This window comes from Myotis yumanensis, unplaced genomic scaffold (genome assembly GCF_028538775.1).
Source record: "Myotis yumanensis isolate MYYU_CA2020_CCGP unplaced genomic scaffold, mMyoYum1.0.hap1 SCAF_2, whole genome shotgun sequence".
NCBI classification, from domain to species: Eukaryota; Metazoa; Chordata; class Mammalia; order Chiroptera; family Vespertilionidae; genus Myotis; species Myotis yumanensis.
The window spans coordinates 172888166-172914279 of NW_027223753.1; the positions used below are offsets into that span (position 1 = coordinate 172888166).

Below are 26114 nucleotides of genomic sequence, written 5' to 3' on the forward strand. Positions count from 1 at the left end.
GAGGAAGTATATTTTCTCAAGGACAATGAGATCTTTGTTTAACCTTGATTCACCTACCCTAATCTCTAACCTATTCAGTTTCTTCAAGCTCCTTCTAGAAGACAGGTGTGGGGACTGGGTCTTTATCACTGTTTGCAGGTTTATGCATCCATCCTGCTTGACTGGAGGACAGCCCAACACACAGGCACCAAGGAGGGAAACTGCCAGATGAAGGGAAAATGACCAAACGGAGATGGAAAAGACAATAGAATAGCCAAACCAACAAGAGACAGGAGTCAAGAAAAATTAACAACAAAATGTATTTAAAAACAGACTTCTCCAGTTGGTATTTTCAATGAAATAGCTACCAATTAACTCCAACCCTTTATATTGTGTTTCTTTTGCTCCTGGAGTCCTGTTGCAGCTTTAATTCTTGAAACTTGGGTGGCAGCACCAGACATTAAATCCCCAAAGGGAGAGGTATTATTAAACCTTTTGCTGGTCATTCTTTTCTGAACAAAAATGGACAAATTCCTAAGCCTTCTTATTCATCTCATGACGATCATTAGAAGAAAAAAATTAAACCAAACTTGCATATTGAAAATAAAAACAAAACAAACTCAAAAAAATCTCGCAGATAATAAATATCGCTGATTCACTTATTTTAAACAAAGTCCAATTTTATTCACTCTTAATATCCTTGCAGTCCATTGTATACCTTCTGCACTGATCCCTGTTTCAGTAGCTGTTTGATACCTGAAGAAAGAATGAAGAAATGGCTCCATTAATAAAAATGTGACTTCCCTGGAGTATAAAGAGCATGTTTCATGTGGAGGCTCACAAAAGGCCTTATGACCACCATGATGTGAATTAAACTAATAACCACAATGTCCAACTTCATCACATGTGGACCCCCGCACACATCTATGTGTATATCCAAGATGATCCCTTGTCTTTGTCTTTCAAGCATATACTACACACATCCCACAAAACCCTACGAGAAAAGGCAATCAAAATGGAATAAAATCTCTTCAGTTGTCTTCCATTTCTTCATCTTTATCCTCTTTCCAGTTTTGACCTTTCACCTTCTTCCTTTTATTTAGGATCCACCAACCGGGCCCTCTTCTCAACCAGTCATCGCACACATCACCCCTAAGCCTCTAATCCTCATCTCTCCTTTATTTGGTCCTGCTCATTTGTTTTAAGTGATTCTATTTCATACTCCCACATCCACACAACCTATCACTCCCCAGGTTTCAAAGCCCAGCTTACACGGCCTTTGGTAAACCCGTGACAGAAGAATTGTTAATATTGCCTTTACAGAAAGGCATGTTCATCCCTACTCTTGTGTTCACTAGTGTTACTGTCTGATGTCACTGGAGGGTTTTGTCTTATTGACTGTCTTCTTTAACCACCTTGTTCACATACCCCTTACGACATATAAACACACTGTCATACACATTATACCCCTTACCTTCTCTTGCTTCCTCTGTTAACTGTTCTTTCGGAAAATCCACATCAAAAGTGATTATCAAAGAGCCCTTAATGTTGTTGTTGTCAAAGTTGGGGAGCCCTTCCCCTTTCTTCCATAGCTTGGCTCCTGGTCTAGTGATCTTATCCCGGGAAATGTGTACCTGGAAAGCAAAAGCTAATGAACCAGAGTAGGACTGGTACTCCCAAAGGATAGTATCACTTCTTGTGATCACAGGTGCTCAAAGATCATGTCACACCTCAGAGGAGGCAGAAAAGATGAAGGGGCCAGGGAAACTCATTAGGACACTAGGAACCAAAGAAAGAGAAGGCTTTCAAAAGAAAAAGAAAAACCAAACATAAACAATAAAATAGTAAGGCTCTGCCCATGGAGACTGTAAGGACAAGTCTGACACAGGTGTGCAATCAACTGAGCAGCTGAAATGTCCACATGTTGGGCAGTAGCGTGAGGACAGGAGGCGGCACAAGGACTAAGAAGTCCCTGTGGTTTTAAATGATCAAAGTGGCTGATAAATCTCGAAGCCACCCACTTGAAAGCTTTAAGACAGGCAGGAAGCAGGAAAATTGGTTTGTTTACCTTGTGACCATCCAAGTGAGTAATATCCATATCAAAGCCCACCAGAGACTCAACTAGTGAGATTGTTACATTTGTGTATAAATCATCTCCTCTCCTTTCAAATATTGGGTGCCTAGAAACAAAATAAGGTAAAAATCACCGACTTTCATCTTTCTTTGGGAAGAGTTCAAAAAGTTTCTAGAACATTTTGAAAAATGATGAGTATTATTTATTTAAACAATAAGCATTTATTAGATATTCTTTTGCGTGTAGAATTAATCTATGAAAGTGTGTAAGATTTATTGAACCCTACTCTTAAGGAGGTTACAATCAGCAGAAGCCAAAGCATGTAAATAAAAGTACAAGTAATTAGATTATGGAAAAGGAGAGAAAGACAACTTCCAGCAGTGGGGGCTGGGGAGACAGCATCAGGAATGAGTCTGGAGAGTTTCCGGATCTGGGATCCCAAAGCCAGGTCAGCTCTAGAGATGCAGAGAAGGTGGGCAAGAGGGAGGATGAGGATAGGGCAAGAGGGAATTTTGGGAAATACAAGGACTTGATACCACGTTTATTTAGGGAAAAATACAAGTTCCAGTTTCTCTGGGAAGTGATGAGAAAGACAAGGGGGGCCCTAGCTGGTTTGGCTCAGAATAGAGCATCGGCCTGTGGACTGAAGGGTCCCGGGTTTAATTCCGGTCAAGGGCACATGCCTGGGGTTGTAGGCTCAATCCCCAGTAGGGGGCATGCAGGAGGCAGCCAATCAATGTTTCTCTCTCTCTTAACCTCTCCCTTCCTCTCTGAAATCAATAAAATATATACATATATATATATATTTTTAAAAAGTAAGAAAGACTAGGGGGGGGAAGCTGGGGAAAATATCAGGGAGATTAAAGAGTGCTGTGGCCTGGCCAGTGTGGCTCAGTGGTTGAACATTGATCCAGGAATCAATAGTTCCTGGTTTGATTCCAGGTCAAGGCACATGCCTGGGTTGTGGGCTCGATCCCCATTAAGGGGTGTTCAGAGACAGCCAATCCATGATGTTCTTCTCTCTCTTTTTTTTTTATAGTATACATATTTTATTTTTTTTTAAATTTCTTTATTGATTAAGGTATTATATATGTGTCCTCATCCCCCCATTACCCCCCAAGCCCCCCCACACACTCATGCCCTCACCCCCCTGTTGTCTGTGTCCACTGGTTAGGCTTATATACACGCATACAAGTCCTTTGGTTGATCTCTCCCCCTTACCCCCACCCTCCCCTACTTTCCCTCTGAGGTTTGACAGTCTGATCTATGCTTCCCTGTCTCTGGATCTGTTTTTGTTCATCAGTTTATGTTGTTCATTATATTCCACAAATGAGTGAGATCATGTGATATTTATCTTTCTCTGACTGGCTTATTTCACTTAGCATAATGCTCTCCAGTTCCATATGATATTCCTTTCTTATTGATGTTTCTGTCTATCCCACTCCCTTTCTCTCTCTAAAAATCAGTAAAAAAAAAAAAAAAAAAATGTTCAAAGAGTGCTGTGAGGGAAAAGCCCTAGGAGGTGGGTCCCCATTTCTCCATATTTAGGTGAGAACTTTGTTTCAAGGAATCCTTAGAAGCAAAGGAATCACTGTCTTCCAAAATGGTAACAGGAGAGAAATAATAAACAGAAAGCCTGAATCCCAGGCAAAATCTTGTCTAAGTAGCACTTCATGCTGAAGAGAAGCCAACAAAGAGCTCTGCCTGTACAGAAGCGGCATATTATATAAAGGAAGAGCCTTTGGATGGGGCCTTTGATCAGTTGCATCTCAGGTTTTCTCCACTTGTCATTCTTGTCTGCTTCTCTTTAACAGCTCCTTACTTGTTTTATTAATTACTAGAGGCCTGATGCACGAAATTCATGCACAGGGCGGAGAGTCCCCTCAGCCCAGCTTGCACTTTCTCCAATCCGGGACCCCTCAGGGGATGTCTGACTGCTGGTTTAGGGCCTAAACCAGCAGTCGGACATCTCTCTCACAATCAGGGACCACTGGCTCCTAAGTGCTCACCTGCATGCCTGCCTGATCGCCCCTAACTGCCCCCCTGCCAGCCTGATCACCCCTAACCACCTCTGCCTGCCAGCCTGATTGCCCATAACTGCCACCCCGCCGGCCGGGTCGCCCCCAACTCCCCCCCCCCCACCACCAGCTTGGCCACTCCTAACTGCCCCCCCCCCCACCAGCCTGGTGGCCCCTTACTGCCCCCCCTGCCGGCCTGGTCGCCCCCAACTGCCCTCCCACCGGCCTGGTTGCCCCTTACTGCCCCCCCTGCTGGCTTGGTCACCCCCAACTGCCCACCCCTGCTGTCCTGGTCACCCCCAACTGCCCCCTGACAGCCTGGTCACCCCCAACTGCCCCCCCCCCCCGCCGACCTGGTCACCCCTAACTGCCCCCACTGCCGGCCTGGTCACCCCACACAGCCTGCTGTTCAGTCATTTGGTTGTCCCTCACTAACACCCCTGCCGACCTGGTCACCCCACGCAGCCTGCTGTTCAGTCATTACTGTTACTGTGATGGTGTCCTAGACAATTTGCATATTCCTCTATTATTAGTATAGATTTCCTTCTAACACCTTTTGAATTTGTAGGCTCTGAGTAAATATATAACAAGGCCAAATCCTAGGCCTCAACCCAAAATCTTCAGTATTGTTGTAGAGTTACAAGCAATCATTGAGGGTATGACAGATATTAAACAGAGGAGAAAGTCTAGAAGTGCCCTGGTGGCTACCCATCCTATACTAATAAAAGAGAAACATGGTAATTAGCGTACAACCGCTACCCTTCCCATTGGCTAATCAGCGTATCCTTATGCAAATTAACTGTCAGCCAAGATGGCGGCTGGCAGCCAGGCAGCTGGAAGCAAACAGGAGGCTTGCTTGCTCCAGTGACTGCAGACTCCAATGTTCCCAGCCTGCCGCTGCCAGCTTCTGAGCTGGCAGTTTGAAACATTCTAACAAATATAGCCGGCTGGGATCTCAGAGCTGAAGTTATACATTGTTTCGATTATAGAACCGAAACAAACCAGATAAGCAGCCTCAGAGCTAGAGCCAGAACTAAAGCTGGCCCAGAATAAAATAAAAAAAAGGAGCGGTTGGGAGCTTCAATCAATAACCGCCAGCCTGAAAGCAGTCCTCAGCCCCTCACCCAGACTGGCCAGGCACCCCAGTGGGGACCCCCACTCTGAAGGGTGTGTGACCAGCTGCAAACAGCCATCATCCCCTCACCCAGACTGGCCAGGCACCCCAGTGGGGACCCCCACCCTGATCCAGGACACCCTTCAGGGCAAACCAGCCGGCCCCCAGGCCTCTATCCTATATAGTAAAAGGGTAATATGCCTCCCAGCACCGGGATCAGCGGAGCAGCGAGGCCTCCTGGCACCGGATCAGCGTGACAGGGGGCAGCGCCCAAACCCCCGATCGCCCTGCAGCTCTGTGTGTGATGGGGGCGGGGCCACAACCTCCCTGATCGGACCTGCTCTGTGTGTGACAGGGGAAGGCGCCCCAACCCCCTGATCAGCCCTGCTCCGTGTGTGACAGGGTAGCACCATAACCTCCCCATCGGCTCTGCCCTGAGTGTGACAGTGGCTGCGCCCCAACACCCTGATTGGCCCTGCTCTGTGGGTGATAGAGGGCGGCGCCCCACCCCCATCCCCACGGGCCCTGCTCTGTGTGTGACAGGGTAGAGCCATAACCTCCCCATTGGCCCTGCCCTGAGTGTGACAGTGGCGGCACCCCAACCTCCCTGGTGGGCCCTGCTCTGTGCGTGACAGGGGGCAGCGCCCAAACCCCCTGATTGGCCCTGCTCTGTGCGTGACAGGGGGTGGCGCCGCAACCTCCCCATCGACCCTGCCTTGAGTGTGACAGGGGGTGGTGCCCCAACACCCCAATCGGCCCCACCCTGAGCTTGACTGAGAGTGGCATCGCAATCTCCCAATCCGCCCTGCTCTGTGCATGACAGGGGGCAGCGCCCCAACTCCCCAATCGGGCCTGCTCTGAGCCCGAACAGGGGCTGCACCTAGGGATTGGGCCTGCCCTCTGCCACCTGGGAGCAGGCCTAAGCCATCAGGTCGTTATCTCCCGAGGGGTCCCAGACTGCAAGAGGGCACAGGCCGGGCTGAGGGCCCCCCTTCCCAATCCCCAAGTGCACAAATTTTTGTGCACTGGGCCTCTAGTATTTCTATAATCTGATGCATCTGAAAAGCAGGTGCTGAAGGGAAAGCCTCTAAAATTAGATTACTTACTTGACAACTTTGATTCGGAACCGTAAGTCTCCTGGTTCTCCGTCCACATGAGGCTCACCTGGTCAGAAAAGATTCGAGCAGACTGTGAGCCACACATGTCTTGACACTGCAAATCTATTTGAAACCTCTACCTAAGGTGTCAACTGTTAAGTCTATCTGTGAGAGCAGTGTCTCAACCTGGTTATACCAAGTTTCAAATAATTAGTCAAGATCACCTGGACCTCAGACACAACAATAGATAACAACCTATTTCCTAAACAGACAATGATTCATTGTTTTCTTGAACTTGAAGTCTTGAAGTTTTTTTTTTTTTTTTAGAGTTTTAAATTTAACCCCAAAGGTAAGGTCTTAGAGTACCTTAATGCCAACTAAAGTTACATATCTCCTTTCATTGCTGAGTTAAAATTAATCCATTAAGATCTGAACACCCTAAATTTTGATAGATATCACTTAGACTACTTGATAGTAATTTTTGCAGATGATATTCAAAGGGTAAACAGTAATGCTAAGACTTACGGTGTCCAAATATGATGGTAACAACAGGCTTTCTGTACCCCAAACTCACTAAAGAGTGATAGAAATAATATGTGCATTTACTCTGTGGCCATTAAGAGTATGGAGTGAGGTGAGAGTGGGAGGCACTCACAAGCAAACAGAGCAGAAAGTCATGATAATAAAACATCAACACCAATATTTTACCTTCTCCAATAAACGGATATTCCATGGCATCTCTCACCCCAGGCTCTATTTCTACCTCCAGTGTTCGTTCCTCATTCACTAGTCTGAAACAAAGAAAATTTAAAATGAAAAAAAGAAAGTACAAACCAAACCCCCGGTACAAATAATTAGTTTTATCTATTCTATCAGAGCTTTTTCTTGGAAGACTGTCCTGTACCTCTCATTGAGAAGGCCAGCTGACATCTATTTATATCTATTTGCCAAAACAGGAAAAAGCTAATACTTTATAGTAGATAATCACTGCAACTGCAGTGGACTGATTACTCTGAACTGCATGATCCATCACAGAGAAAACCACTCATACTTACATACATTTGCATTTGGAAGGGCAGGGTCATGTTATTAGGAATCCAGCAGGAGAGTTTATCCTGTCTGAGATTTTTCCTGATCCCACAAACAGCTGATCTAGTTCTGATATACACAATTTAAGGTTCAATTAAATAGTTGTATTTGTAACACAATCAGCAAATAGTGCTTCTCTAATCTGAAATGTTAGCTAGACATATAATGTTGCTCTAATATTCCAAGCAGGAAAAAATGAAACATCAAACATTTATCAGGTATATTCAGAAATACAGGCCACTGCTCATTAGTTCAGAAACATAAAGGAAGATATTTAAAAGAAATACCTTTGGGAAAATAAAAATGTACAATTTCTTTGTTCTATCCTCTGGCAGAACACAAGAGAGAGAAGAGTGAGGGTAGGGAGGGGAAAAAAATCTAGGAATGGACCATTAGCATTTTATTAGACAAACAAGATGACTAAAGTATCTCTTGGAGGAACAAATGTCACTTACTTGACATTAGGGCACTCATCGCAGACCACCTCCTGGGTCATCTGGAAGCGCCCTGGGCCCAGCTGGGTGGTCCGCATCTCTTGCCGACAGTTGCATTTTCGTTTGCCAGGAGCCTGTCTTGCCACAGGTTTGTTTCTAACTACCTAAGAAGTGCATAAACAATATTAGCTTCTCTCTCGCATAAAACAGCCTTTGGCTTCCTGAACTGGCCAGGGCTCTCTCTGCACATGTGCCAGGGCTGGAACTTGCCCTTCTCTGGTAGCTATCCCTCAGGGAGACATGAGCTGAGAGAAGTACTTCAGGAGTTACAAATCAGCCCCAAACAGTAATGAAACATTCAGATATTTAAATGACTCACATTCTAAAGTTGGAGAAGAGAAAAGGGAGTAAGAAAGAACAGCCCTGGCTGGTTGGGATCGGTGGTTAGAGCACTGGCCTGAGGACTGAAGGGTCTCGGGTCTGATTCCCAGTCAAAGGCACGTACATCGGTTGTAGTTCAGCCCTGGCCCTGGTCAGGGTGCATGCAATCAATTGATGTTTCTCACATTGATGTTTCTCTTTCTCTCCCTCCTCACCTCCCCCCCAACCCCTGCTTCTTCCTCCATCCCTTCTATTCTCTTTAAAAATCAATGGAAAAAAGATCCTCCAGTGAGGATTAAACAAACAAAAAAAGAAAGAAGAGAACAGAAAAACAATGTGTCATATATCAGCATTTATAAGCCACAATTAAATACTGCTGAGTTAAAGTAGTTCACAGAATTACTATCTCATAGAAATCTGAGCTGTGTAAAGCATAACCCCTGAAGAACAACCACAGCCTTGAAGACCTGGTACTTGGCTACCACCAGAGGATTAGCTCTGATTAACTTAATGAAAACAATTCCTTGTTTCAGGCAACTCAGTCTAGGGCTGCTTCCAGTGCTATCTCAATTCAGATACTTTAACACACAGGAAAAGACACAATGATCATCTCTTTGTACTTGATTGCAATCACACATTATGATCCCTCTAAGTTATGTGGAACCTAATTTAAATGGAAAAACGTACTCTTGCTTTTACCTATTTAATTAGTTAAACACCTAATCACAAAGCACATGTTCACGCAGCAGGTGACACATGCTTGGAGAAAAAATCCCTGAAAGCCTACCAACATGCGAAAGCCCAGGTCAACAGAATAAATAACAGTAATTAGAGCAAATACTTTACAGCACTTACTATATGCGAAGCAATGCTCTAATCGCTTTTACATATAGGAACTCATTTAATCCTCACAACATCCTTCTGAGTAGGTACTGTTATTGTTTCTATTTTACAGAGGAAGCAATGAAAGTACACAAAGGTTCAGTAACATGACCAAGGTCACATAACTAACTCATGGCAGAGCCAGGATTCTAAACCAGGCAACCTAGCTCTAAAGTCCATGTTTTTTAACCACTATGTCCTCTCAAAATAATTTTTTCTTAAAAAAGAATTCACACCCTAGCTGGTTCGGCTCGATGGATAGAGCTTCAGCCTGTGGACTGAAGGGTCCCAGGTTTGATTCCGGTCAAGGGCATATGCCTAGGTTGTGGGCTCAATCCCCAGTGTGGGGGGTGCAGGAGGCAGCAGATTAATGATACTCTCTCATCACTGATGTTTCTCTCTCTCTCTCCCTTCCTCTCTGAAATAGATAAAAAAATATTTTTAAAAAAAGTTATAAAAAAAAGAAGAATTCACTATCGAGTCATTTAAATAGCATGGACACTTACATCCTTCATAAGTACATTAAAAAGAATTAGTATAAAAACACACTAACTGCAAAAAGTGATGTACTCTGTATTAGCAATGACTACAGACAACAGGTCTGGAAGGGAGTATGGGAGTTAACTAGGCTCACTTCTTTTCTCCCACCTGAACAAGCTGTCCTGTTTTGGAAGGAGAGATGACCCACATATTTTGAATTCCCTTTTCTCCCATTCTTCAGACTGAACAACAGTATTACAAGCCAGTTGCATCTTCTGTAATGTCTAGTCCTCTTCTTTCAACTATTCAGAGCAAAAGTCACAACTAAGAACATGCTTCCTATCAAGATAGCACATATGCACAAACTACTGCTATCTCCTCCAAAATCATCATGTGAAACGAAAAGAAAACATGAATTCCAGTCCTGGCCAGTGTGACTCAATTGGTTGGAGTGTTGTCCCATGCATTGAAGGGCCACAGGTTTGATTCCTGGTCAGGAGCATATACCCAGGTTGTGGGTTCAAACCCTAGTCGGGGCACATTGTATGGGAAGTAACCAATCGGTGTCTGTCTCTCTCTCTCTCTCTCTCTCTCTCTCTCTCTCTCTCTCAAAACAAACAAACAGAAACCCCCCAAAAATATGAATTTCAGGAAACAATAATACAAAATGTGTGAGAAAACTCCAGAGATAGAATACTTCTTTGAACTGGTATGTATAAGGGTAACAGGAGCTAACAGGGCAGTTAGAGGATATTGAAGTTCTGCTCTTGCCTTCTTCCTGAACTGCCTCAGGACAGGCCTTCTCCTCCCCAGGAAACAGTAGAACCCAGACATCAAACAAAAACTCCAAGAAAACAAAACACAGGTAAAACCACTAGATAAGTGCTTGCCCTAATATGCTCTATAAGGGAAGAGAGGTATTGATATCCACAGGGGGCATATGAGCTCAAAAGCTAAAACAACTAGAGACTTGAGGACTCCAACTATCTACCACACCCTCCAAAGATAACAAACTGGATAACACATGTATTTTAAGCAAATCTATTAGAGAAGACAGTCTAATAAGTTAATATAAGCATGATAATACTTAAGGAGATAAAGACATTATAAAAATGAAATAGAGTAAGAAATAATACAAGAAAAAAGTGTAAATATCTATCTATAATAATAAAAGCGTAACATGCTAATTAGAGTAGACAGCCGAATGACCTTCCACGTTCATTCTGGACGTCCTTCTGGATGAAGCCGCGGCAGCGGGGGCCGAGGCAGAGGCGGTTAGGGGCCATCAGGCAGGCAGGTGAGTGATTAGGGGCGATCAGGCAGTCAGGCGAGCAGTTAGGGGCGATCAGGCATGCATGCAGCGTGGTTAGGGGCGATCAGGCAGGTAGGTGAGTGGTTAGGGGCGATCAGGTAGGCAGGCAAGTGTTTAGGGGCAATCAGACAGGCAGGCAGAGGGGTTAGGGGCAATCAGGCAGGCAGGCAGGCAAGCAGTTAGGAGCCAGCGATCCCGGATTGCGAGAGGGATGTCTGAATGCCATTTTAGGCCGGATCCCACAGGGATCCCTGCAGGATCAGGCCTAAACCGGCAGTCAGACATCCCCCAAGGGGTCCTGGATTGCGAGAGGGTGCAGGCCAGGCTGAGGGATTCCTCCCCCACACCCCGCCCCATGCACAAATTTCATGCACTGGGCCTCTAGTGTGTGTGTGTGTGTGTGTGTGTGTGTGTGTGTGTGTGTGTATGTATATATATATATATATAAAAGCCTAAGCGACTGTACAATGGAACGACCAGTCGCTATGATGCACACTGACCACCAGGGGGCCGATGCTCAACGCAGGAGCTGCCCCCAGCCTGCAGCCCCGATCACCGATGGGGCCTGCCGGCCAACCTCCTGGTCTCTCCCTACAGCTGGCAGGCCCCGATTGCTCGATTGGGGTGGGGTCCCCAGGCTGGGACAGGGAACAGGGCGTGGGTGGCGGTGGATGCAGCCCCTTTCCCAGGGGGGCCAAGGGCCAGCTCCCTCCTTGGGGCTGGCAGCCAACCTCCTGGGTCCCTCCCCTCTTCCCCCCACTCCCCCGCGGGCAGGTCCCCATCAGCCCGCCACCCACCCGCCGTGGTGGCGGTTGGCCCCTCCCCCCTGTCAGCTAACCTCCCAGTCCTTCCCCCCAGCTGGCAGGTCCTGATCGCCCAATCGGGGCTGGGACCCAGGCTGGGGCGGGGACCGGGGAGTGGGTGGTGGTGGATTCGGGCAGTGAGGAAAGGAGGAGGGGAGGAGGCAGCAGGGCGGGGAACTGTGTGGTGGCAGTGCTCGGGTGGCAAGGGAAGGAGGAGGTAGGGAGGTGGGGAGGTGGGGAACCTGATTGGCCCTGATCACCAGGCGGGACTGGGGATCTCACCCATGCACGAATTTCATGCAGCGGGCCTCTAGTTATGTATAAAAATATGAGTTGAAATAAAAACACAGCTGATGGGGTATTATTAGAATGGACATAACTGAAGATTAAAGTAGTGAGCTGGGAGACCATGAGGGACTCTCCTAGAAGGAAGCAGGGAAGGATAAAGAAGTAGAAATATTTAATATTTAAAAGAAAGTTAACAGCAGATAGAAGTAGATGTGCCAATGGATTAAATATCTAAAAATATAGTATAGATACATTTTCCAGAATTAAGGAAATAAATAACCTCAAATTAAAAGATCTCAAAGTTTTTAATAGAAAATTGCTTTCTGATTTTAAGGCAAAGAATAATTTCTTAAATAAAACACAAAAATTAACTATAAAAGAAAACACTGATAAATTTACCACATTAAAATTATTTCTGTTCATTTAGATAAATCTTCAATATAATGAAAAGACAAGTTACAAACTGATAGGATACATTTGTATCACATACAGCCAACAAAGGATTAGTAGTAAGAATAAGCTTTTCCTATAAATTAATGAGAACAGGGCAAAAGAAAAATGGACAAAAGACATGAGAGGGCATTTCATAAGAAAGGAAAAAATATGGCCAATGAACACATGAAGATGCTTATCCTAATTACTAATCAAAACTACAAAAATATAACATTTTATACCCATTTAATGCATGAAACCTGAGAAGTCTAATAATTCAAAATATTGGAGAGGTGGGCAGATCATAGGGTCTTTTATAAATTGCAGGTGGAAATGTTGGTACTAATCAATTGAAAAAACAATATGGTATTATCTTGTACAAGTGAATGCTGGTTCATATTACCCAGCAATTCCACTATTACTTATAACCAACCAAAAGAAATTCTTGCTCAAATGTACCTCAAGATATATATATATATATATATATATATATATATATATATATACATATATATATATATATATATATGTATGTGTGTGTGTGTGTGTGTGTATATATATATATATATATATATATATATATATTCATAAAAACACTGTTTGAAATTGAAATAAACTGGAAATAACCTATGTGCCTATTGATACATTGTGGTCAATACGTTGTGATAAATTCTACTCAGCAGACTTATAGCTAAAAGCAGCAACATGGATGAAAAAAGCCAGTACCAGAGTATGATGTACAGTATGATACCATTTTTACAAAGTCAAAAACAATCAAAATAAATAATATATTAACTAGGTATTCATATGTATAATACAACAGGCAAGAATGGCCAGGAAATAATAGACAAAATTTAGGTTAGCAGCTACCTTTGAAGCGAGGCAGGGGAACATAATAGGGAAGTAGCACATAGGTAGATGTAAGTGGTGGTATTGGTTTTATTTCGTTCTTGGGCTGGGTGATGAGTTCATGACATAACAGTGTATCATGAACCAAAGATTATGATTAATGCAACTCTACATATCTAGTCACTCTCCCACCCCCTAAAAGACAGAGAAGGTGCCCAGAAACCTCTTGGTTTTAGTCAAAAGAACAAGTTTTGTGAGTCAATTGAATACCCATATTGTTTGAACTTACTTCCACAAAATTTCCTGCATATACTTCTTCCAAAGTGACTTCTAGATCTACAATAATATCACTTCCTCTGGGAATATTTCTGTCTTGCTGTCGAGGGGTTCCTCCAAACATGAAACCAAAATCTCCAAAGAAGCTGTAGATAAGTGTAAAGTTAACAGGAAAAGATATCAGAGTTCATGTCTTACAATGATTCAGTTTTCTTCACATTCATAAAATATTGTGTCCTACCAAGATATTGTATAAAACTATAAGACCTTTTAAATACTTTGGAGTCACACATTATATACAATTTTTAATTTATACAATATCAACTATATTGCCCCACCACAAAAAAATTACTTTTTAATATAGTATTGCCCAGATATATAGTATAGTGCAAATATATAGTTATACAAATGAATTCAGTTGGGCTTAATCAATGAAATAATGTTTCCATATTGAGGAATATCAAGATATAATGGGCTTATTGAGAAAGGGTATATAGTGTATATAACCATGTAATAATGAACTTAATGGTAATTCTGAACATTTGTAATGTTCACTTTATAAGCTTTTTAGAAACTAACTTTTGTGAAAGCAACTGGTCTGTACAAAAATCTTGGGTACATAATTAAATAAACTGAAAAACCATTAGCCTTAGTAAAATTCTAAACCTTAAGGAAGAGGAAGTTCTGATCTCTACAAGACCAAAATTAATTTTTGTAACAGAAGCATCACTTTGAGATCAATACAAACAGTGACCTTCAACTGTGAAGATGTGCTCACCTTAATGTTAATTTCTGGTGTTATTAAGCCTCAGATGTTAGCACAGTGACAATGACAACTATATAACTACCCCCTGCCAACCAGTCTTGGTGAATGGATTACTGAATCTTAAAAGCAGAGAGGGAGGGTTTGGGGAGAGGAGGTGGAGAGGTACAAACAAACTTTTTCTGTCTTGGCATCCCTAGGGATCACTTCTAACAGCCAAGGTGAACGGGACACTTCCCTAGCAGGCTAAACCCAAATCAACCCCAGGGAAGAAAAGGATTTCCTAACCACATTACTCACACATCTTTCACAAATCCTAAAAATCTACTGTCACCCCAAACACTATTGTATGAGATAGTGACTTTCAATTCTTTTGGAGAAGGGTTCACAAAACCCTTTGAGAATCTGAAGGAAACAATAAACCCTCTCCCCATAGAAATGCATATTCAAACGTTTTTTGTTCATAACTTGACTTGAAATCCTAGGTTAAGATCTCCTATTATAGGACATCATCAATTAAGAGGGGTTCAGATAGCGGGAAGGAAAGAGTTTACTATTCCAGCCACTTAGCATTTCCAGAAAGCCACCTCACAGCAGGAGATAAAGAGCCTCTACCCCAATTCCTTCCCTAAATGCTGGTTATCATAATTGTCCCACTCGTGTTGACAGGATGAAAGAGAGGTAGCTGTAGGTATGGGAGCAGGAATTTCTCTCTCTCTCTGTTACAGGAATAACTTTGCTCATTAAATCATTTGCAAATGCTAAGACAGCAAGATGAGGACAAACTGGTTTCCAACGTTTATCTGTCCCCCCAACACTGTCAGGGTTGATTTGACTGATACAGTTGGCTAAATGGACAGCCCTTTCAGTACTACCTGTCTTTTCTGGAGCTTTGTGAAAATGGAAGAGGACATTCCCACAGGGAGGATGATGATTGACCTTTTGGTCAAGGATCAGTTGAGTTATACTCTTCATCAAAAGCTTCTGAACAAGGGAGCAAGGATAATTCTTTCATAATCACTAAGTGATCCATTCTGTGACACTACTACTTTGCAGATGGGTAAATTACATACTGTGAAAAAATGTCTCCATGGGAGCTCTGATGACCCTCTTTTAATCCCTCTTCACCGTAAGTATCATACTGTTTCCGTTTCTCACTATCTGACAGAACCTGGGGACAAAAAAGATCGTGAGTTGGTAATGTTCAGATAAGGTGCATTCATATTTACAGTTTTTTAAAACTCCAATACTATGTCTAAAATTTTAGTGAATGTAGTTTTTAATCATATATAGTATTAAGGCATGTTTATAAAATTTTCTTTAGTAGACTAAATTCTTTGATGTATCGTTCATTTTGTAACTTCCAGATTGCTAAATTCATGATTTTTTTGTGGTTGTTTTATATGATTGTTGAGTGAATGCCTGAGGAGGAGGCTTGTGTCTAAAAAAAGTCCTGAGGGAGTGACTCAAAGGTAAAGAATTTGGAGCTGAGGTGGCTGAGGGAAGTGAGCTGGGTTGTTTTGGCCATCTCTGGCTGGAAAAAAGGGGCATGTTTGGGGACAGACAAGCCTACGTTCAAAGCCCAACTCTGCTCTTCCAAGTGCAGGGATGCTGTCCCCATATTGAGTTTCAAGTTCCTCTTCTTCCCAGGCCTTACTTTTCTCATATCTGAAGAAGTATTAACTTCCGAGATGGGGCTTGCTAAAGGGCAGCTTCTAGAGTCACTTCTTAAGTTTTTGAGAATTCATGGGCAGCTTCTCTAGGCTATTTCCAGGGAGTGCGAACAACTCCCACTCTGCAGGGGCCACATTTGTCAATTGTTGGCGGTAGTGCTGTTTGAAGGAAGTCTGGAAACCTGACACCCTTGGGTCACTGTGTGACCTTCCACCAGTTACTTCACCTCTCTGTTTCCACTTCAGGCAAATGAGGATGGTAATCCAGTGGGCTACTTCACCCTCTCCCCTTCATGGTTCATGATCAAGTCTCCTGGAAACAGAATCCATATTTTCCTTTGGGGACCAGTCTCCCTTCCCTCTCTCCCATCACAGACTATGAATTTGGGGTGGGGATTAATGTTTTTAATTTAAACTCACCTAGTCACATAAAAATAATATCTGATACTAATGTGGTTATGAAAGTGAGGGCAGTAACAGAAAAGAGGTGAGATAAATTCCCGTTTCACCTCCTGGTGCTTATGCTATGGACCACTATGTGATATTATTCCCTAACTATAAACTAGGATAAAACTACAACAGACTCTCATTAGTGCCAGAAACAGTAAATTAGGACAACCTTAGCCCTAACCGGTTTGGCTCAATGGATAGAGCATTTGGCTCAATGGATAGAACCTGCGGACTCAAGGGTCCCAGGTTCGATTCCGATCAACGGCATGTACCTTGGTTGCAGGCACATACCCAGTAGGGAGTGTGCAGGAGGCAGCTGATCGATGTTTCTCTCTCATCGATGTTTCTAACTCTCTATCCCTCTCCCTTCCTCTCTGTAAGAAATCAATAAAATAAAAAAATTAGGACAACCTTAAAATTTGCTCAGCCCTACATGTCTATATCACATTTCTCTCCCCCCACTATACACACATTAAGAGATTGGCAAATCAAGGGAATAAAATGATAGACAGTCCAAAAAGGCCTAAACTGCTATATTTTCACATTTCCTTTTCATTTTGGGGGATATAAAGAAATCCATTTATGGAAGAATGCTGTCTGCCATGTGTACGTTTAAGTTCATAATTTCCTGTGTTTGCATCGCAGAGTAAAAAAGGACACTGCTCTGTGAAGGTTGCTCAAGGTCAATTTCATAGCTTGAAAAGACTTTTTAAAGTTTTAAAGGTTTTAGAAAACTACATGCACAGTTAAAGGTATATGCTTTCTCATTGGGCCCACTCCACACATAATACCAAAGAAAGTAAAAACAAAATAAGCTTCCATACTCTTCAGAATTTTTGTTCCAAAAAAAGCTTCCCATCTATTCAGAGCAATCTGAAGTACCTGCACACATACACCTTTGAAAATTAAATAAGTGAATACTCTTTCTTTGACATTTTAAACTCATATTTAAACAGCAAGTGAAGGAGAAAGTTATTGCAAACCCATACTCGTGTTGGCTCAGGAGAAGAGGTTGGAAGTAGGTGAGGAAGTTGACTCAGCAAAAGAAAAGGAATCTGATTGCCATATGTAAACAGGACACACATTTGGCTCAAGGCCTAAATGATGTGCAAGTGGCCCAGCAAACATTTACTAACATTTAAGATATATTTAGAAGAATGAAAAGAATTTGAGTGTATGTGAAAGCAAGCATTCTTAAAAGTAAGTTCAGAAGTTAGTCCAGAAGTGTCTAAAATATTTGACTAAAGCTACTATGATAGACCATGTGAGAAAAAGGGATGTTTTGGTAAATATCCTAAAAAAAAAAAAAAGTAGCTACATTGGAAAAGAAGAAATGGGCAGAGTTAACTTAAAAACACACACCAAAAACCCACAACTCTTATTATTATGCAATTTGGATTTCCACTTTCAAGACTGCTTCTCTGATGTTGTCTTGAAAAAGAAATGAACACTACAATTGGATCTATAAGAAACACTATTTCAAAAACCCCAAAGACTATATTTTAATCAGTTCTCTTTGGACATCAGAGGCTTCTGAAATAACTCCCTCAACACTACCCGTAAAGTTATCTATTACCATTCCTTACCTTTTTCTGTCTAAGGAATGTAATTTAATTCTATGATCTTGGAAACTATTTTATTTCTAACAGAAATAAAAAAGGTTAGTTGATTGGCCAATGAAGCCACAAAGTGTCAACTAATTAAAATGTAGTAGTCCCAGCTCAGTGGAGAAGGCAGATTTGTGTTCACAAAAGACTCTTCAACCTTACAACTCTAATTTATTTAAGAAACAAAAGCAATCAACTGAATGAGACAAAAAAAAAAAAACCCCACAAAAACTGCCCTAACAGGTTGGCCTGCGGACTGAAGGGTCCCAGGTTCAATTCCAGTCAAGGGCATGTACCTTGGTTGCGGGGACATCCCCAGTAGGGGGCGTGCAGGAGGCATCTGATCGATGTTTCTCTCTCATCAATGTTTCTAACTCTCTATCCCTCTCCCTTCCTCTCTGTAAAAAATCAATAAAATATATTTTTAAAAAAACCTGAACTTGTGACTTATAAAGGCTCTTGAGAGTTAAATCAACTGCAATCTCATGAATGAACCTGCATAGGTTATGGCTAAAGAACATGGAAGATTCTTTAAAGAGCATGGTAAATTCATAGCCACAGCTTCCTTAGAAAATATTATTGAGTACTGGGTTCCTAGCAAACAATGGGAATATTCATGGGAAATATAGTGCAAAAATATGGACTTCATATTATTAACAAGACACAAAATGTTACATACAATGTAAGAGAGTACACCAACCCTCTCAAGTTTATTTGAGAGCCTGAAGTTAGATATTTCAGGCCTTCAGGATCCCTGAAGGTGCCTATAGAAGGGGGGCCCTATTAGTTCTAGGTTTTACCTGGGTATAAGTCTCTATTTCAGTTCATTCACTTCTTTAATCTAGGAAGCCTTGGGATCCCTTCCTTTGGGTGTTTTCCACTACTAACATATTTTTCAGATTTGTTTCTAGCCTTCTAACCATACAGAGATTTAACTTAAATTCAGAAGTTTTAGCTCCATGATGTTTGGAGTTAATTTTTTTTCTGTGCCCTTTTAGAAAATGGAAATGGTGACTATGACTAGAGTCGATAAGACTCTATTGTGTAATTCAAATGTGCTAAGAAAGCAGAACTGAAATATTCTCACAAAAAAAACGATAAATATGTGAGGTAATGGATGTGTTAACTAGATGGGTGGAATCTTTTCACAATGTATACGTATACCAAATCATTATGATGGCCCTAGCCAGTTTGGCTCAGTGGATAGAGTGTCGGCCTGCGGACTGAAGGGTCCCAGGTTCAATTCTGGTCAAGGGCATGTACCTCATACCTTGGTTACAGGCTCCTCCCTGGCCTGAGCCTTGATCAGGGCAAATGCAGGAGGCAACCAATCAATGTGTTTCTCTCACATCGATATTTCTCTGTCTTTCCCTCTCTCTTCCATTCTCTCTAAAAATCAATGAAATTATCCTCGGGTGAGGATTAAAAAACAAAATCATTATGATGAACACTTCAAATATATTACAATTCTATTTGTCAATTATACCTCAATAAAGCTGGAAAAAAAATAAAACCACAGATTTCTTATTCTATTTTTAGAGGTAAGATGAATTGCAACACATACAAAATAGCTAACTCCTATATTAATAGATGAAAGATTATCAAAGCTTATTTGTAAACTTTTTTCAACATAGTGTTGAAAGGTTCTGTGTATAAGTTTTTTAAATAGTAAATGATTTAGTATACATTCAGTAAATATTCCTCAGTATTGTTAAAAATGAAAAAGAAAATAAAATAGGAATAAGAATATGCCCAGTTCTACTATATTTTCATGGTGTCCTAGTGAAGAGTGAATAGGATGGTACACATGAAAGTGTTTTGACTTCAAAGATTAGAGGTTGCAAATTCAAACTATAGTTGTTTTGTTTGATTTGCATTAATAAAATTTTTAAAATTGAATTAGTTACCAAAATTTTACAATCAGGAGGATTTACTTTAAACATCTGGATTTCTACTTTTCTTGAAACATTAAATTATGTGGTAACAGTGTTTGCATTTGTAAATGGCAAAAATTGAATAGGACTGAATAACAGCTGCTCCCTTGAAATGCAGCAAGAAGGCTTCAGTTTGTCACAGTCCTGATCAATCCCTATTGATTCCCAATATGGGAGGCAGAATATCCACTGTGATGCTTTATCTTATAACCGCCTTGCATGCTACTTATCTGGTCCATATAGGCATGTGGATTTGTGATCTTCATTTAGATTTTGTTTGTTTCTGGCTCCAGCTCCCAAACTGATTCATTAGTTGCTTGGTGATTAATCTATTTATTCACTCATCAATCTAACTTTTATTTCAATCATCAATCATCTTTTTCAACATTACTCTCCTTAATAAAACAAATATGAATATAAAAAAGGCAGGAAATGACATCTATAAACGTCAAAGTACAATATAACAACAAATACTACTTTTACTTTTATTTATAGCCTATTTTTAAAAAGAAATGGCTTGAAAGAAGAGTATTTCCTGTGTTACACAGTTTTTTCTGTGTCTTAATTATAGATAGTTGCTAACGCCCATATGCAGGGTTTTATTAGTACATTATCCTTTTTCCTGACTCACCTCATAAGCAGCACCCAGATCCTGGAATTTCTCCTGAGCTCGTGGATCATCAGGGTTCCGGTCAGGATGAAGCTGCAGGGCCAGTTTCCTGTAGGCCTTTTTAATATCCTTTATAGAGGCACTGCGAGGCACCCCCAAGATCTTATAGAAATCTCTCCTGGGGAGTGGGGAGAGGACACTTCATTACAGAGTTATGTAACACGTTTTTAAAAGTTACTTTTTTTTTCCTGCTTATGAGCAAAGGGGCAAGAAAATGAAGGTATATATGTGATACATACACACAAAATAATAACTAAAAAGAGAACACACCAGAATTTGTAATGAGTTTTATATATTGAAGTAATCACAGTGAGAGGCTATCTACTTTTTGAGCAATGCTATAATTATTCAAAATATCTGTGGCATTCTTCTCTTAGAAATACCATCAGTCAAGAAAACCATTTTCTTACTTTACATTTACTTGTTATTTTCAACCAGTAAGTGTATAATGAAATTAACTCTCTCCTTTTCCTGTTACTGACTTCAAATGACATTTGACTGTTTCTGAAGATCAAATAACAACCTCAATGGATGATTTTCTTTACTCAAAATGACTGCATCACATAAATGTTCCAACTAACAGTAGCACTGTTGGAATGCTAAAGATGAAGTGACTGAAGTTAACTTCAGAGGTTAATATACAGGTTAAGCCAGAGCCCAAATAAGAAAAGAGAATAACACCCATTTAGATGTATGAGTTTTGGTGCTTTTTTGCTGAAAGAGAAAATATCAATCTTGCAGTCATTGCTAATAGTTATATTACTTTGTCTAAGGCAAGTCTTAATTATAGACAGTTGCTAAAGCCCATATGCAGGAGCTTGTAAGTCACAGCAAGTGAAAACATGCACATGGCATGAGCTGGGTATCAAGATAAGGTAGAGATCCACAGACCTCTTTGCAAGAGACTATGCTGGAACCAATCAATTACAAAGGAAATCTTTGCAAGAAGGGCCAATGGCAAGATAGACTAAAACTGTAATAAACTTTCAGAGCAGGGAATGTAGCCAGCCCATAGAAGACATCAATAAATATCCACTGAATGAGCCTGGCCAGCTTGGCTCAGTGGTTGAGCATTGACTTATGAAAAGGAGGTTATGGTTTGATTCCTGGTCAGGGGAATACCCAGTATCTCTCTCATTGTTGCTGTTTCTCTCTTTCTCTCCCTCTCTCTTCCTCTCTGAAATCAAATCAATAAAAATATTTTTTTAAAATTCACTGAATGAAATGAATAAATAAGCATGCTCACAAAAATCAATTCGTTTTGCCAGAGTCACTTTAGCCACCAGAAGTTATTCTGAAAATGCATTCTGTCAACAAAGGGGATGAGAAAGTTGTTCACAATGGATACACTAATGTAGCAGTGATGGTAATTTATAATGCAGTGGGGGAAAACATGCATTGGGGTACCAAGATTCAGGTGATATATAACAGAAGATTTGACTTTGGGTGGTGTGCACACAATGCAATATACAGATGATATATCATTTAATTGTACACTTGAAGCTTACATAACCTTAATAACCAATGTCACCCCAATAAATTTAATTTAAAAATAAAAATGATTTCATAAGCTTTTAGTCACACCTCAGGAAAATCATTTAACATAGTTTTAAAAATTATCAGCCATAAGGGGTTCCATGAGGACTAATTAGGTGCTGTATCTTTGGCCCCAAAAATCTGCAAAAACTTTATATCTCTTGAGACAAGAACGAACTAAATAAAAAGGTTCACTAAAATGAATAACAAAAGGGTTAACTGTACAAAGAATAAAGCTTACTTAAAATATACTTAATATAAAAATGGTGAAGTAACAGCTCAGGGAAATACAGGGAAAAGATAGCCAGCATAATTCAGCATCAGTATCACAGCACCCACGAGACTCCTTTATGAAAACCTGAAGTCTAGAGCTATAGTATTAAATATGTATAATGATATTTTGTTTAAATACCTTAGTGTACTTAGTGCTTTAAGTGTAAAAAGTACTAACAAAAACAATAAAGTATTACCTAGGAGAAGTTAATTTTTTTTTAATTTAAGATGTTTTACAAGAAAAAAATGACAGTTTAAGCATATATGCACAGAGGAAAACCCTTAAGAGTATAACAAGCACTTACATTTTAAAGCTTTGCTAGGTAGGACTTGATCCATTTAGAGCAGTGGTTCTCAACCTTTCTAACGCCGCGACCCTTTAATACAGTTCCTCATGTTGTGGTGACCCCCAACCATAAAATTATTTTTGTTGCTACTTCATAACTGTAATCTTGCTACTGTTATGAATCGTAATGTAAATATCTGATATGCAGGATGTATTTTCATTGTTACAAATTGAACATAATTAAAGCATAGTGATTAATCACAAAAACAATATGTAATTATATATGTGTTTTCCGACGGTCTTAGGCGACCCCTGTGAAAGGGTCATTCGACCCCCCCCCCAAAGGGGTCGCGACCCACAGGTTGAGAACCGATGATTTAGAGCAATTGTTAGAAGCTAAGGCCTTACTATTCCCCACATTCTAAAATATAAGCCTGGCACATAATATCCTGCGGTCGGCAGGCATGTAGGATCATGGATCTTAAAGGCTGGAAGGATCCTCAAGAGTTCAGGTGGTCCTACTCCCTTCATACAGGAGGCACATTAGTATCCTCAACTTGAATTTAGGTGGTTCCTTCAAGGTCACATAATTCATAAGCGGGGAGGCCAGAATCCTAGTCTACTACCTGTTGGTGAAATACTCTTCCCGCTCATAATACCATTCAACTTCTCAAAAACGTACCATGGAGAGAGACAGTGAGGCAAGAGGACAGCTTAGGCTCAACACCTCAAGAAGCGGTACAAGGACTTTCCAAAGGGTCTGCACTCCATTTAAACTCCTTCAGTCCCAGCATGGCTTCCTTACCTGTTCGGCTAACTTCCTCACTCAGCCTGGCACGGACCCACCCACTTGAATGTCAGCTCCCCAAGGGCTCGTGGCAGGCCCCTCTTCTCCAGCTCAATAGCCCCCCGCCCCCGCGCAGTGTTTGGCCCTGCACCCAACTCCCACCCCTCCGGACAAGTCTAGCTCTCCAGGGCCTCTAGATCCAAGCCCCTCGCACTCGTGCCACCCATTGCTCTCCTCTCCACCCTCCTAGCCTGGTCCACGCAAGCCATTCCTCCGCCCCACCGTCTCGCCACAGCAATGCCCCCTCCCCGTCCTTCCAGCTCCGTCCCAGCCAAGACTGACCCACGGGCCCCCTACCGCGCGGGTGCCCGTTCCTCACCCGGCGATCACGGTCCCGATGAGGTACAGCAGCAACAGGCAGAAGGTGCCCAGGTTTTGCGGGGCCATGGTTTCTCTGTGCCAGCCTCTATGCCGGCCCCTGTCCAACACACTCCTCGCTGTCTCCGCCGGCGCCGCGTCGGCTCGCCAGCCCACCGGGCCCTGAAAGAGCGCCTCACGCCGGGGTCTCGTGCGGGGGCCGGAGCGACGCAAGCTGACCCCCTCTCCGGCCAGTCCACTTCCCGGGAGTCCCGAGTCCAGGGGAGAGAAGCCCCCCAGCAGATGAGAGCCAATCCCTGCTCGGGACATCACACGCGGCCGGCCCCTCGCAGCCAATCAGCGAGGTACACTTCACCTCCGAGGCGGCGCGGGCGGCCAGTTAGGCTTCGGAACTGCAGCCGCAGCTCCTGGCCAATGGGAAGAGGGAACGTCAGAGAGTCGCGCCGCCGCCGGAATCCGCTCAGCCCTGGTTCCTGCGAGTCGTAGAAAACTACGTAAAAGGGCGGTAGAGAGATGAATGCCAAAACAGCGTTTCTAAGGTATAAGGAGTTCCCCCTCCCGCCTCCTCTGACTTTCCACCAATCACGAGTCTTTTCCATCAGCACTGACCAATGGCGGGAGGGAAGTTTGAGTCGGTGACCAGTCCTGGAATTTCATTCATATGGAACTACTCGCTGGATGCGAGGCGCAGGGAGAAGTGCGTTAGGGTCGGGGACAGTCCACTCCAAGCCAATGGTCCTTCGAATGTCTGGTTTAGCAGATCTTATTTTACCTTCTCCTGACAGCCCAGGAGAAAATGGTCCTGGTTTCACTGAGAAGAGGCCGTGGACAGACTGAATTTAGGATTCAACTTCCACCACCATTTAGCGATGAGAAACCCACAGCCCTTACCCGCCAGTCTGAGCCTAAGCTTGATTATTTACATCTTTTTACCATTTTAATAGGAGAGAATCTTTAAACCGTCTGGCACAAAGTAACCAGGCACTCAGTGAATAACTATTATTTGTTATAAGAACTCTGATCCCACCCACCCATACACCCGCCTACTTTTTACTCCTCTCAGTAAATGCACCACCTAGTTGTTCACCAGTTAGTTGCAAGGAAAACTCTGTGTTCCTTAATTCCTGTGTTGCATCCCCTATCCAAATGTTTACCTTTAAACTATAACTCGAATCTCTCCTCTACTTTCCACTACCTCTCTGGGCTAAGTCACATTATCCCTCACCTGGTCAGGGCCTCCTAATTAGTCTCCCTGCCTCCACTTTTCATATTTCTTTTCCCGCCTGCCCACCCCACCGCCATGATTTCTTACAAACATACCAGATCATATCATTCCCTTGCTCAGAGGCCTCAAATCGCTTTTCATTGCACTTAGAATAAAATCCCAACTCTTTATGGTAAATTATAAAACCTTATTATGTCTCAATGCTGGAAAAATTTTTTCAAAGGAAACCTATGATGATCTGTGTACCCTCAGTCAGTATACTCCTTACCATGTTCCAGCAAAACTGGTTTCCTTTTATCTTTTTTTAAAACACCAAGCTCATTCCTGCCTAGGGCCTTTGTTCTAGCTGTTCTCTCTTCCTGAAACCCTCTTCCCTAAGATCCTAATATGGGTGACTCCTTTTTAAACACAGATTTCCTTAATATGTATTATCTATTCTCCCTATTAAAATATGCACTCCAAGGAAACAAGGACCTTACCTGTTTTGTTCACTACTATAATCCCAGTGCCTAGCACTATGCCAGACACACAGTGGTGCTCAACAAATAATTGCTGTTGCAGAAAACAAAGGCCTAGAGAGAATCTGCTCAAGGTCACTGAGCTACTAGTGGTGCAGCCTGCACTTTACTCCTTGACTCAGGCAGAGTTAAGAGAAAGATAAGGTTATGCCTTCAGGAAGATGCCTACTAGGGGAGAAAGGCTACATAAAAGGCTACATACTAAATGCATTTTTTTTTTTTTTTTACCGTTGTATCTTCCACACTTAGAGAGACCATAAACGAACTACGAAAGTAGAAAATTGCTAAAAATCATGAAATGGAGGTTTAAAAGAAGGAGTGATGTCTACTGCTGGGTGGAATCCAAAACAGCTTCATGAAGACCTGGGTTTGTATCTTGGCTGGAGTCTTGTGTGACCTTAGGGGTGTATTACTGTCACTCCTCTACTCCCTAGTTTTCTCGTCAATAAAATAAATGTACTTAACCCAAAGGGTTCTTGGGGAAACCGAGATAATACCCATAAAAG

General features: G+C 42.1%; 1 protein-coding gene across 1 annotated transcript; it reads right to left on the reverse strand.

Annotated features, from left to right (window-relative positions):
* Positions 1–275: 275 nt before the first annotated feature.
* DNAJB11 (DnaJ heat shock protein family (Hsp40) member B11) lies at positions 276–24137 on the reverse strand. The gene is made up of 10 exons (XM_070406618.1): positions 23867–24137; positions 20567–20723; positions 15345–15442; positions 13522–13654; positions 7827–7969; positions 6991–7073; positions 6292–6349; positions 2048–2159; positions 1454–1613; positions 276–735 (listed from the first exon to the last, which is right to left on the reverse strand). The coding sequence occupies exons 1-10, from the start codon at positions 23932–23934 to the stop codon at positions 671–673; spliced, it is 1077 nt and encodes a 358-aa protein (XP_070262719.1). The 5' UTR covers positions 23935–24137; the 3' UTR covers positions 276–670.
* Between the last annotated feature and the right edge of the window lie 1977 nt (positions 24138–26114).